The sequence below is a fragment of the Vipera berus genome, assembly GCF_964194415.1.
Source record: "Vipera berus genome assembly, chromosome: 2".
Classification (NCBI taxonomy): domain Eukaryota; kingdom Metazoa; phylum Chordata; class Lepidosauria; order Squamata; family Viperidae; genus Vipera; species Vipera berus.
The window spans coordinates 135,062,550-135,077,003 of record NC_138203.1 but is presented as its reverse complement, the minus strand read 5'-3'; the positions used below and the strand labels follow the sequence as shown (position 1 = coordinate 135,077,003).

The window sequence follows — 14,454 nt, the reverse complement described above, 5'->3', positions numbered from 1 at the left end:
ATCAAACTGATTTTCATGTTTGGCCTCGGGGAGGGGAGAGAGAGAGAGAGAGAGAGAGAGAGAGAGAGAGTCGAGCAGATTTTGAGAACCTTATGCAAAAGAACCCACAGCGTGCTCTGCAAATTCCAAACAGTCTCTCAGAACTAGGAAGTGTATCATATGCCAAGCTACTTATATTAGTGATCAGCACATTTACTTACAGCTTCGTACAAACACCTCAGGAAATTGATTTCATCTGTTAAGCCATCCAGTCTTGCCTGCAGTTCCACTTTGTTCATGTAAGCAGCATCTACATCCTGGGGGGGGGGGGACAGAAGATGGTTCAGTGTTCTGCACATTTCACAATGAAGACAATGATGATCTTGATTTAAAGAAGGATATTTTTTTTCTAAAAATGGCAGTTTCAGAATTAAACCACAACACAAGAGCCAGGAATGCTTGTAAGAGCTCATGGACATATGGGAGAATGGTAACAGAAGATTCCCATTCTTTGTTTTTTGTTTTTAATTTTCACACCTTCCTTCAAAGTGCAATTTTCAGTCTGGCATGAAAGCATCTTTTAACCAAACATCAAAAGCAGCTATTTGTCTTATCAATATCAACTAATAGCATCTTACTTCTCTTCCCTACTTATTACCTGCTATGGACATCTTCAGCTTCCTAGACAATATAGTTCCTCTTGGTCAGTGCTCTTTTATATTAATCTCTAAAAGAGTGAACCTTGTGTTCAAGCAAATGCCTTTATTTTACAAGCAGCAACATGGAAGAGAATATTATAGGAAACTGACACTGTCAGGCACCAGTGTTGTTCAAATCAGTACGAGTTTATTCCATACTATCTCTAAACAAAAATCTGAATTACTAACGGTCAAGGCAAATTGGGGGCAGATAAGGGTTGATGGAATTCAAGAAGGGCTGGACTTAGTTCTCTTGTGGGTGCGAAGGGACTCCAGACTGATGACAGGCTTGATCCCCTCCCTTGGGCTCAGCCTAGTCATCTCCTGCAGATACCATTTTAGATTTTTTTTTCCCTCAACTCACAAAGAAGGAGTGGGGTTTACTGCAAACAGTGTTGAAGGCAAGCGTAATTTAATGGGAAAGGACCCTGAGACAATATCCTAAAACTTTCAACCAGCTGAGCCTATTGCTACAATCAGCTGCTCCTTAACTCAAACCAATTTTCCCTTTCATCCCTTCATCAATGCAGTTGAAGCACTTACCTTTTTCAAGAGCACAAAATCATTCTCTGCTGCAGTACGCTTGTTAATCTCTTCTTCATATCTGACAAAGAGAAAGAAAGGTGAAATTTCTCCTTTTGAGTGTCTGATACAATGGTCTCCAATGTATCATTCATTCATCCACACTTTACAAACTATTCCAAATTAGTTGAGAATCTCTAAAAGGTAAGGGTTTCCCTATCCAGTCATGTCTAACTCTAGGGCACAGTGCTCTCTCCATTTCTTGGCTGAAGGAGCCAGTATTGCCCAAAGACATTTTCCACAATCTTGTGGCCAGCACAGTTATATGCTGAAGTCACATGGACGCTGTTACCTTTTCACTAAAGTGGTACCTATTTATTTACTCTTGTTTGCATGTTTTCGAACTGCTAGGTGGGCAGGAGCTGGGTCAAGAACAGGAGCTCACTCCATTGCACAGAGTGAGTCTCAAACAGCTTTCCAGTTGACAAACTCAGCATCTTTAGCCACTGAGACATTGTACCCCCTTGCAAGAATCTATACTTTGAAGTTAATAATAATAAGGACTCAATAGGTGGATAAAAATACCAAATCCAGACTAAACATCTGGCAGACTGTGTGATGAACCATAATAATAATCTGATTGACCAACCATAATAATTTAATGTTTAACCCTTATTAAAAACTCTTATTTTTCCACAATGTGCTCATATTTGTGGTGCCCTATTTGGCTATTTTATTTTATTTTTCTAGATATGGAATGTGGAATAGGATTAGCCATGACTTCTAAAATGTCCTATCAATCAAACCCTTTAAAATCTTTGTGGCATACAAATGAAAGAAAATGAGAGATCAATTTATCCTTAACTGTTACGTGAGTGATTCAGCTTCTACAGGTTTGTAACTCACATACTGCTTTTCATTGTTTATCAAATTTATTCAGGCTCATGGCCATTTAGATTAGTGTTTCTCCAGCATATGCTGCCTGAAGAATTCTCAACTCTGCAGTCCACACATTTCAAAGTTGCCAAGTTTGAGAAACACTGTACTAGATGTTGAGGAACATAGTTTTCCTAAGCCTGGGCTATTACAGTATTACTTTATAACTGAAGATAACGCCTATGTTTTGAGCAACATGAAGCAAAAGATGCTATACTAAAAATTTTCTGGAATTCAACCATATTATATTGGTCTAAAAATTATAAGCATTTTAATGGAGCAAGTCCTCCCCAATCCTATATATATTCCCTAAAAACTGAACAGTGTGCAGCAGCCAAGATGAAAAATGTTTCATGAAACAGATTATTGGTAGGATTCACTGGATGTAGCGCACACTGATACTGTATATACAGGGAGGGAAGAAAGGAAAGAGAGAGATGCGCTAAGATATGTCGTTCTATTCACAGGCAAGTGTTTCCAATACATATGGTTGAGAATTAAGCATGTTCATTGAAAATAAGGAGAAAAAATGATTCTCATTTTTAGGGAAATGAATCCTCTTGTACAGAAAAAAACACTCCCTCAAAATGTTATGATTAGATTGTTCCACCTTTTTCCTCAGACTGGACATTTACCTAACAAAGCCCAATTTTCATGAATGTAGACAAAAGAATATCAAGAAGTTTTAGTTTGGATTAATCTTCTCTTACTTATTCTTGAAATCCTCCACAAGATCTTGGAAGTTTTTCAATTCTGATTCAAGTCCTCGCCTCTCGTTCAGAAGACCGTCCAGCTGCCTCCTTAGATTGTTGATATAAGCTTCAAAGAAGTGATCAAGATTTTTTTGACCACCAGTACCTTGGCCCTGTTCTTGCAAGAGTTTCCATTTGGTCTCCAATACTTTATTTTGTTGCTCTAGAAAACGAACCTAAAAAGAGAGTGGAGCAAAGAGCAGAAAAGCAGAGCAAAAGGTTTATATATATTCATATTCTAATAGGTTGTATGTAACAGGGACATCTCTGGATTTGTAAGCATTTGATTCTAAGATACTATTTTATCTCTTTACCTTCTACAATGATCCAGAGTGGATTGTTTACAAATGTTCTTTCTACAAATTCTTAGTATTACTGAGTGTCAGAATTCAGTCCTCTTCACTGTCTCTCTAGAACAGGGGTAGGCAACCTTGGCTCTTTTATGACTCGTGGACTTCAACTCCCAGAATTCCTGAGCCAGCCATGCTGAGGTAAAAGGGAGAGGTTTCCAAGCTGAGCCATGCTGGCTCAGGAATTCTGGGAGTTGAAGTCCACGAGTCATAAAATACCCAAGGTTGCCTACCCCTTCTCTAGAACAAGGACCTTTATTTAATAATAGCCTCTAAGTCTAATCAGCCAGTGATTGGCACCCAGGTAGCACTGAGCAGAATTTTAAACCAGATGGATAAATATTCCTCAACTCAATGGAAAACGTTAGCATTCTGGATGGATTTCTCATTATAGTGAAGACAGTCCACCCAGGACAATGTGCTAGTTTATTTACTGCCACTGCAAATCTGTAGTTTGAGCTATTAGCAATATTAAAACAAAGAATATTGAGACTACATCAGTAACAGTTCTTAAGCATGGAATGTGATAAACTTTTCATTTTATGTCAGTGAAACCTTTGAAGAAACATACTAACTTAATATACTCCACTACAACAAATCAACCAATATCTGGCTCCAACACCAGCAAATTCTCAACTACAAAATTTGTATACATCTTCACAGCTGAGCTTCATTTACCTCAGTGTAATCCTTGGGGCATTCTTCTTCACTAGACTCTACAGAAGAGTCCCACATACAACTTGGTAAGCTTGAATGTTTTATTACAATAAAAGCAATACAGTAACTAATGCAAAAGAAGTTTGCATACTTAGAATTTATAATCTAAGTTTTTTCTTCTTGCATTTTGAATTAAAGGACATGTGGTAGGTCAACTAATGGCCTGGGGAGACTGTGTGTCACATGTACATACCCGTGCTATCTAGCCTGGAAATCACTTCAGCAGGTTCTCATAACCTTTCTTTTAATGCTAAAAATTAATATCAAGACTTATCCACAAAGTAGCTAAAGCATTGGGCACAACAGAGCAATTATCATACCAAAGATAATTTGAAATCACGCCACATGTTGTTGGCAACCATGGCCTTAAAATAGTTTCTGCAACAGGAAAAATATGTTTTCCTTTTTTATACTAGAGAGATTATTCTTCTTTCTTGGCGTCATCTGTCTGATGATGAGAACAAGCACAATAAGTTTTCATACCACTAAGCCTCCAAATAAGTGAAACCACAGAAACAGGAGTGCTACCTCTTCCACAGAACACTCACAAAAATTGCTAATCCAGATTTACCACATAGCCACCATCATTGCCTCTTCTAGCACTAATTTCAGTTCTCTCTCCAAACCATTTTGGATCTTTTATTTTTTCCTGTATTTTCCCCTACCAGGCTCACAATCAGGGTCACCCCTCATATTTAGAATTATGGGCCTTACTTCCTCTTCCATAGGACTCTTGCTGTTGACTGAGAGATAAGGGTACTGAAAATGCAAATAAGAGTCATTGGAAAGAACGAGCATGTGTGGTATCCAGTGCTTTTTTCGTAAAAAAAAAAACACATGTCATACAACCCGCCTTGCCTACCCTACAAGGTTCCATCCCAAAAAGGTGCCGGAACTCTGTTCTGAGCGTTCTATGACAAAAAAAGCCCTGGTGGTATCACTACTGTGAATGAACAGTTAGTGAACATGGTTAGTGATCTGCAGCCTAGCTAAGTGTCACGGATATATCTAGTGAACATCCTGTAATTGAAACCCAGTAGCTCTACTATCTACTTTTCTGCCCTTTGGCCTGTCCTTTCTCTACTGATTTCTTATTGACTATATGTTAATTCTGACAGCATAAGAAAATAGTATAACATGCAAAGTAATAGCATATCAATAACATAAATTTCAACAAGACTGATAGTCAAATTTCTCCCCAGCATTGTGGTACGCAGTAGTATTATTTTGCCTTTAGGCCTAGAGGAATCCTTGGACATTTCTAGCACTTCACCAAACTACAGTTCCCAGAATTCTTTGAGAGAATGAACCATGAAGTTACAGATTTAATCACAGTGCCCAGCAAAAGTGTTTTTTCTCCTTCATTTCTGTTCTTATTCTCTTACATCTTTAAAAAGCTATTATCCCCTCAAGAACCACATTTCATCATTTCTCCCCAAAGTATACATACTACACGAAACAAGGAGTTGAGATTTAGTGACAATGTAATTAGTTATAAAGCTTTGAAAATCACTCCATATATCTTGAGATTTGCTGGTTTTTAAAGCAGTTCACAAATTCCACGTACCTTAAAGTATGCTAAAGAAAGTAAGGAAAGGTCTAGAAAAATAAGAAAAAAAATATTTTTGCAATTATCTCACCTTGTCAATGAAGGAGGCAAACTTGTTGTTAAGGGTCTTGATCTGCTCTCTCTCTTCTACCCTCACTTTCTGGATCTCTGGATCTATCTCCAAATTCAGGGGCTGCAGGAGATGCTGGTTGACAGTCACCTCCTTAATGCCTCCCGGTGGGCAAGCTGCGAAGGCATTACCAAAGCCACCACCAGCTCCAAAACCGCCCCCAAAGCCACCACCAGCTCCAAAGCTTCCACCCCCTTGGCCGCAACCCCCACCAAAACCTGAGCCAAAGCCACCGCCAGCTCCGCCATAGGAGATTCTCTTGTTGCCCCCTTGATTAAGATTATATAGGCTTCTGCTGCCAAAGGCAGCACCTCCACCTCCACTACGGACAGAACATCCACGGCTTGCGGAAACGCTGTTGAAGCTCATTCTTTGTCCGCCTGAGAAGCAAGCTGAGCTGGAGCTGAATCCCTTGTTCCCTCCTGACAGGCTCATCCCAAAAGACTGGCGAGACATGATAGTTAGGAGATAGCTGGCTGGTGGCAGTGACTTTTTCAAGGAAGATGTTCCCAGTTTGGAGTATAACTGAGCCCCTATCGCAGCAAGGAGAAAATCTTCCTTTTTATCTGTTCAGAGAATTGGCTTGGGTTAGAGGGGAGTGGAAAATCAAGTGCTCGTGTTTTTTTTTATTATTGTATTCCTAGGCTTAGGTGTGCTTCGAACCCTCCCTCTTGCACTGTGCCAGAAACTGACCTTCCCTGAAACACACCCCAAAGGAGGTAAAGAGCCTGACTGTGAACTCTAGACAACCCCAGATTATCTGCATCACCCTTCTTTCAATGGTGTTAGGTGCTGCTATGACTACTGTCTGTATGGTAGGGTTTGGCAAGCTTCTTTGACATTCTTTAGCCCTGCAGGAAAAATAATGCCTTAAGATACATCCTAATCCTTCTCTTTTTCTTAAACCTGATGGCAGATTATTCTTTTCAGCAAGTACCAGAAAAAACCTCTCCAACATGCTTGGTCTAAATTAAAAATAAAATAAAAAAATCCACACCCATGACTGCACCACCCAACCCTGGATTTTTTTTCCTTGAAATAAGAAAGAAATCCTACAAGAATCTGTCTGATTTCTCAGTAGGAAAAAAAAACATTTTCTCAGCACTGTTTTTCTAAATATATATATATATAGCCAGCCATGCTGGCTCAGGAATTCTGGGAGTTGAAGTCAACGAGTCATAAAAGAGCCAAGGTTGCCTACTCCTGGGCTAGATGGTCCCCACTACACTAGCCCAGTAGACCTTGTGTCAAGTCAAGTGAAGAACTGCACCCAGACTTTTATGGTTCAGTCCTAGCAGAGTTGACATTCTAGTTGCAGCACAGGATTCACAGAGACACACTGTGGATTTTTACCCTATTTTTCTCTATATATGCACAGATCCATGGAGAAGTGGGCACCCAATTTCAGCTTGGAGATAATTTATTTATTTTTTTATTTTATTTTATTAAATTTGTATACCGCCCTTCTCCCGAAGGACTCAGGGCGGTGAACAGGGCATATATAAATAGCAATACAAAAATTAAAAGAAAATTAAACAAGTGCCCAGATAAAAAACAATAACAATATAAAAAACCCATTAAAAAACCCTAACGTCCCCCATCAGGCCAGACCAGCTTGTTCAAATAAATGGGTCTTCAGACCGTGCCGGAAGGAGCGAAGGTCCGGTGCCATCCGGAGCTCAACCGGCAGTTGATTCCATAGAGCCGGAGCGCCCACAGACATTCTCTGACTGGAGGCACCCTGTGGGAACGCACAGGGCGGAGGGAAGTTGACGCCGGCAGCAGGTGGTCCCCGAGGTACCCCGGACCCATGCCATGTAAGGACTTGAAGATCATAACCAAAACCTGTGAGGAATATTTTCTTTTCCTCATAATTACTGAGAATCACACCTCAGCATATCTTTTTGTATCTCCACCCTCCAGTTTTAGTATTTGATCACAGAACAGTGTGAAGAAGCTACAGGAGCTGATTTCTGGTACCCATAAGAAATGTTGAAATATGCTTTTCTGTAATCAGCATTGCACTCCTCTTAGGAGCAATGCAAGCTTTTGGCCTTCTGAATTTTTAACTTTGATTTTTATTTGTACTTGTAAGTTTTAACTTGTTTTTATGTGTCTGTTTTTAATCTATGTTTTTATTCATATGTTTATATGGTTTTACTATGATGTTGTAAGCTGTCCAGAGTCACTTACATAAGATGGGCAATATAGAAATTTAATAAATAAATAAATTTCAAAAACACTTTGAAAGGTTTTATTAATATATACAAAATGCATATCTGAGTTTCTGCTCTGAAAATATAGCAGCTAAAATACTTAAACAAAAAATGTTAAAATTAATACTCTATCATAACATTACCAAAAATGCAAAGAGCAAAATGTATCAATAGACACTGATGTGGTGCCAATAAAATGGAAGGTTTATTTAAAAAGGAAGGTTTTCAATTTCAGAACACATACAGGCTATTCTCAAGTCCCTCAAAATGAACAGGCCTTCCTTAACCTTTTTTTTACATCTTCTTGGTCTCATTCATAGAGCACAGAGGAGGAAACATAAACTGTTTAGTTGTTTATGTTTTAAAACCAGTTAGGTCTAGTAGTTCAGGCACCAGGCTAGAAAGCCGGAGACCATGAGTTCAAGTCCCACCTTACCCATGAAAGCCAGCTGGGTCATTTTGGGCCAATCACTCTGTCAGTCCAACCCACAGGGTTATTGTTGTGGGGGGAAAAGAGGATGAAGAAGGCATGTTGGATATGTTAGTCACTTTGAGTTATTTATAGAAATAATAAAAGCAGAATAAATAAATAAATAAATAAATAAATAAATAAATAAATAAATAAATAAATAAATAAATAAATAAATATGTCCTGACACAGTTTTGTGAGGGGTTTTTTTCCAATCTAGGACTATTTATTAACACTTGATTGCCCAAACAGGTATTAGGATGCTGTGGGCACACACTGCTCTTCTAATCACTAGGCACTTACCTCCATGGGCATTTTAGCTTGGGCTGCAAGAGAGACCAAATACCTGCTGCCCTGGAAACTTTTGCCAAAGTAATCGCTGATGGGTAGCTTCCAAACCACTTCTCATATTTTACCCAAGTTTCATAAATCTACATCTATACCTATATTACAGTTTAGCCACATGTCTAATGCTGTTTTTAAAGATCAATAGTCCTTCTTTCTTTAGGATGGGTTTTAGCACTTGCGAAATACAGAACTAGCATTATGATTAGATCTTTTTCCTACTTTCTCCTACATCCTTCCTCTGCCTCTATGACTTCTCAGTGAGACAGTTTTGGGATGAAGATTTAACACTCTTTCAAAGACTGCCAGACCTATTTCCAGAATAACCCAAGGAACGGATCACAGTTGCAGAGTCCTTCTGCATCTCCAACTTGTCACTCAGACAGCTTGAAAAGTATCCAAATGTGATTCTTTCCCAAGCACAATTTCCACTGAGTCTCTTTAGCAAATCTTACTAAAGAAAAAAAATGAGCATGGGATTGCAAAGATTTCACCAAAAAAACAATGCATCTTGAAACAATATCAAAACAGAGATGTCTTTATTTGCCTTCTATTGAACTAGAGTGCTGGCATGTTTTTCACTGAGAAAAAGAGAGTTCCAGCTGATTGTTTAGCAGCCAGTCTGAACCTTTATTTGTCCAAATATGAACTATTACAGGTAACTAAACTTAGGCACCGACCTACCCTTACCAGAAGCATGTTAAGGAGAGTTGCAGGTAATTGTATTTCCCATCAGCAAGTGATTCTGAGAGGGGAAACAATGTCAGGAAAATCCATCCACTGTGCAACTTACACTACATTAAAACTTTAAGGACAAACTCACTCACTGTCCTTGTTCACAAGGTAGTAAGGATTCAGCAAGTGGGACAGTACACTTTATGCTGGCATGTGTTTCTATGGATGAGACCCATAGAAAGAAAGTGACACATCTTACTAGTGAACAACATATAACTATCCACTAGATTCCCCAAATGTTGCACATCAATAAATAAAGGATTGGCATTTTAAATTCAAAGTTTACCCCATGAGTTTGTAAAAATAATCTCATGGCACTTGCCTGAGAATCTGGCCAAGAATTTCAACATTTTACATTATTTCACTGAAATATGACTAACTTTCACTGTTTTCCCAAGTGATCTTGCTGGACACTGAAAAGCATCTCACTAGATTTTGAAGATTTTATGTGAAAACCTAACATCGTCAAAAACTTTTTAATATGAAATTTATTAAGAATTTTTATTACAATAGTAAAAATGAATACAAACTAAATTTAGACAAAATGAACAGAAAAAACAATAAAAAGTGCAGGAAAAGAGAAAAAGAAAGAAGAAAAAGAAAAGAAAGAATACATTATAGAAAAAGAAAAGAAGTACGTAAAGAGGTAAAACTTTTTTTTAAGTATATTATAATTTACATACAACTTTCAACAGAGTATCTTTTCAGACTTGATAGCTGCTGTGCTACATATGTAATTCAGTGAAGAACTCTTGTGTTCTTTAAAACAGACATTTTGAAAATAAATAAATAAAAACTATTTCTGGGAAGCTGAGTTCATTATTCTTAAATTGCGCAGCCCACATGGCACTGTGGCTCCATCAGTCTGACTCAGTCTGACTCACTCTAAGTGGTTCGGTATAAAATCTCCAGCAGCTCCAACCAGCTTTATTACCCTCCTGGTTAATTCTTGCTTGTGCTTTCCCATTTTTTTTTTAACCTCAAAAAATGTACAGCTTTCCTCTTAACTGGATTCTTGCTCTATCCCTGATAGCCCATTTCTTCCATGGTGGTGAGACTTTCCCAAAACATGTTAGACTAAGATTCCCATCACCTCCCATCACTAGAATTGGAGTCCAATTCATTAGAAAGTCAAAGGTTAACCTAACCACCGGGACACTTGCATAAGACAAGGGTTGTACATGCTCACATAATTAGATTGCTTAACCTGGCTGTATATTGACACAATATGTAGCTAGAGATGTAGCTAGATATGCTGACACAATACGTAGCAAGATGCAGGAAGATACTAACACTGTTTAATCAAAAATGATTTTAAGGTGAAAACAGGCACACCTGAGAAATCCTTATTATCTAGGATGTATGCAAGGAATAAATTGTAATTTTGATCTTCCATTCAAGGTAGTATTCTTCGAATTTGAATTGTATTCATTTTTCACTTGAAACAGTTGATCAGCAGCTCCTAGACCTTTTGAAAGGCTGTCACCTTTTAACATTCCTTTTTGTTTAAAGAAAATGGCCAAAATGCTTTTTCTTCCTGCTTCTGTCGCAAGAGTTTCACTCTGCTTTTCCATTGTACAAATACATCCACCTTACAACTTTATACCTGTATGTGGCCTCAAAACATCAAACCCTGCCCATTTTCAGAAAAATGTTGAAATGCTCACTATTGAAGAAAAATTGCAAGAATGCAGACAACCCTAATCATTGCTTAAGCAAATACAATTTTCTCTCCCTTTTCCATAAAAGAACACCTTCAACGCTCAGTGAGTCAGTCGGAGTGGGAGGAACGACTCTTGAGTTTTTCCCTATTTTTTTTAATTTCCATGCATTTTCACTTAAAAAAAATAAATTAATACAGCATTGCCATCCATATTTTTCAAAATATCTACCGTAGTTCTGTTCAGTTGGCAGTGGGAATCAGTGGGAAAAGTTAAGCTTTTCAAGCAAATTATATAAAAATACAAAAACAGGAACTGTCATATTTATAGTATGATCTTCTCAGTCTTCCACTTCTAAAGATTCAGCAGACAAGGATATTTACATCTCCATTTTATTGAAACATAGAACAATGTTTTTTTTCTGTTCCATCTCTTCGCTTTCTGGGTTTGGAGTAGGGAAGCTTTTTGAGCCAATGTGCAAAACTGGAAAATTGAGAGCACTTTCATCAAATGGCTGCCACTAGTACCTTTACTTTGCTGCCGGCAGAAACTAACTTGCTTTGCTAACAGCATTAGTCAAACTAATGTTAGCATTAACTAATGGTGAACGGAGACCTCAAAGTTGAAGAGCCACTCTGATAACAACTATGACCAATCAACAAATCCTCCCAGAAATCTTCTCAGTATTTGCAGTCATTCCAAGAGGAGTGATCATAGAGCACACTTTCAAAGTTGCTTTCAAGGAGGGCTCTTCACACTCAAAGTCAGAAGATTCTGATGCAAACCTGCTTAAGAGTGATGGAAGGGGAAGGGGTGTGTGGGAGACTGGGGATAGGAAGAAATTTATTGTCTGTCCACTTTTATTACAGGTGAGAAAACAACAATCCTGAAATGGGTGGAAGCTTCTTCAGCCTTCAAGAATTGTGTGTGGGAATGGAACACGTTGAAAAGAAGGCCTCTGCAGAGAATGTTAAAATTTGCTAGCAATCATACAGAAATGTTAATTACGCATGCACTTGTAAGAAAAGCAGGGATGGTCTCTGAAGCAGCTGCATGGGCCAGGCTTTGAGGCTCTGAGGGAAAGGACTTCATAGCTAAGCTCAGACGTGAAGTACAGCCCTGAGACCCAGTGACAAGAAGCACCATTACACCAAATGAGGTCAAGATTTAAATCAAAAGGCTTTAGTCTGATTGGTGTGTGTGTGGGGGGGGGAAGCATTTGAATCCTTGCTAAATGCTAGCTGCAAGAGGCTCCCTGAGAGGTCATGGTCTACTCGGTCATCATGATCAATCTAATTCATAGTGAGAAGAAAATAAAGTAGTCGTTTTCCTGAGCACCTCAGAAGAAAGGTGGGATATGCCTTCAGATAAGAGGAACTTCAGTCATTAAGAAGTGGAGGGTTTTGTTTTTTACTTCTAGGAAATCTGTTTTTTAAGAACAAATGAGGATTCACATTCCCAGAGATATGAGAGAGGGTTGGCTAACCAATAACCAGAATATTTACATTCTGGGAATCTATGAGTTTTCAGAAGAAAATTGTTTTGATGGGTTGGGGAGGTGGGGTTTGCATTATTACTTGTTTTAAAATGTTTAAAATGTTTAAAGAGACTCTGGGAATTGGGTAGTATACACGTTTAATAAAATAAATTAAATTAACCATGGAATACACTGACTGATTCAATAATATAAGACATTTTACTTCAAAATAAAGTTTCTAGCATTTCTGAACATTGCTTATGTTTCTTTTTTGCTAATAATAGTATTAAAAGATTTAATTACCATAGCAAAAAATAAAAACTAAAAAAGGGGAAAAAAGTAGAAATCATGAATAAAAGAAAACAAGAAATGAATGCAAGAAAACAAAAGAGAAAAATAAAAAGAGGGGAAAAAACCCTGATATAGTAACTTCCCACACTCATAACAATAAGTATAAACAATTTCACTATCTTTTTACCTCTTCTTAATTAACAGGTACAAAACTCTTCATCCGTAGCTCAACTTTTAACTTTAGGCAGATCCAGTAATGTCTTCTCCAATCGAGGAATCAGCAAAAAATCCAAACTGAGCTCTAAAATAATAGCATTAATTAACAAATGTAAACCTCATCATTCCATATTTCAACTCTTAACTGTGAGCAAATCCACATTTAGAAGGCATCAAGTGGTCCCAGTATCCTACTATAATCAAAAGGCTGGAATTTAACATAACAATCTCTTTTAAAGAGAGCAAGCTTAAAAAGATCTCTTATTTTAAGTGAAAAGACAATTAGATAGTGGGCCAATTTAGATCCTGTTAGATTAGGATACATAAAGTGACTGTAGGTGGGGGGGGAACCTAACCACCAAGTTAATGTGTTAATGCACATTTATCTGGGCCAGATGTAAGCAAGTCCAAAAGGAATCACCCAAAATATTAGGTCCCTTTTTAACTCTGATCAAAAAAGCCAACTCTGCATAACGTAATCTTAACCCATTCAAATAATTGTTGTTCCTTTTCCTCCAATCTTTTCAAAACTTTAAAAAGCCTATTTTGTAAGTACAGCAAGAAATTATTCCAATTACCCTTTGAAATTGGCATTCTTATTTTCTTCTTAATTTTTAAAACCTGGGGTTTTTTTCTGGTACATCTAATGACAACCTCTTTGTTCACATTCTCAGCTAATTGAGATTTTGTTGCAATTCCTTTTCTATAACAGCTTCATCAGGGAACAATTTATTTTCTTATATTAATGATAGAAGGCATTCACTTAACTATGTTTCCATTTTCATCTACCATTACTTCCTTTAAAAAAATTTACATTTTGGGAAAAAAATACTGATGAAAAGTTAACTGAATGAAGAAAAATATAATTTATTCAACATTTAGGGTGTAGTTGCATATTAATTTTCTGAACATAACATAAATATCAGTAAACAGTATCTAGGTGTATATAAAATGATTCAGACATGATATTTATAGAGATTATCTTCTTGTACAAAAAGGCATGTAAAAACATAGAAAGTGCAATGTGTGGGAAATGTACTGTTTATTTTGTCACTGAATGTGTTGACAAGCTACAGTTCTCAGCTTCCATGAATCGGGTAATGGGATTCTTTTGCAATATATTATTATCATGAAGCAAATGCATTTGCAGTATTTATACATTACATTGGCCTTGTTATTCTTTCTGAACTCACTGAAAAGAAATCTAAGTGCAAATAATAACAACCAGAATAAACAAAGTATGCAACTTAGAATTTTCCTTACTCTGCCTTTCAGATCAGATTGCATTGTTGCAGGATGTTATATATATGGATCAGCTTTTCAAAACTACTTACAGACTGACATGGGCACAGCAGCAAGAGCTTATTTGAACAAGTCATTGGAATATACCTCAATAAAGCTAAAGCAGCTC

The 14,454-nt window shown here is 37.5% G+C and overlaps 1 protein-coding gene across 1 annotated transcript in view; it reads right to left on the bottom strand.

Annotated features, from left to right (window-relative positions):
• Positions 1-6,155, bottom strand: part of LOC308662823 (uncharacterized protein) — a gene marked incomplete at its 3' end in the record, with an annotated part of 32,323 nt that extends 26,168 nt beyond the window's left edge. Inside the window, exons 1-4 of the mRNA XM_081318968.1 lie at positions 5,595-6,155; positions 2,846-3,063; positions 1,221-1,281; positions 201-296 (exon numbers count right to left, since the gene is read on the bottom strand). Of these exons, the coding sequence (XP_081175094.1) occupies positions 201-296; positions 1,221-1,281; positions 2,846-3,063; positions 5,595-6,089 (870 nt within the window). The 5' untranslated portion in view covers positions 6,090-6,155. The remainder of the gene's footprint in view (positions 1-200; positions 297-1,220; positions 1,282-2,845; positions 3,064-5,594) is intronic.
• Between the last annotated feature and the right edge of the window lie 8,299 nt (positions 6,156-14,454).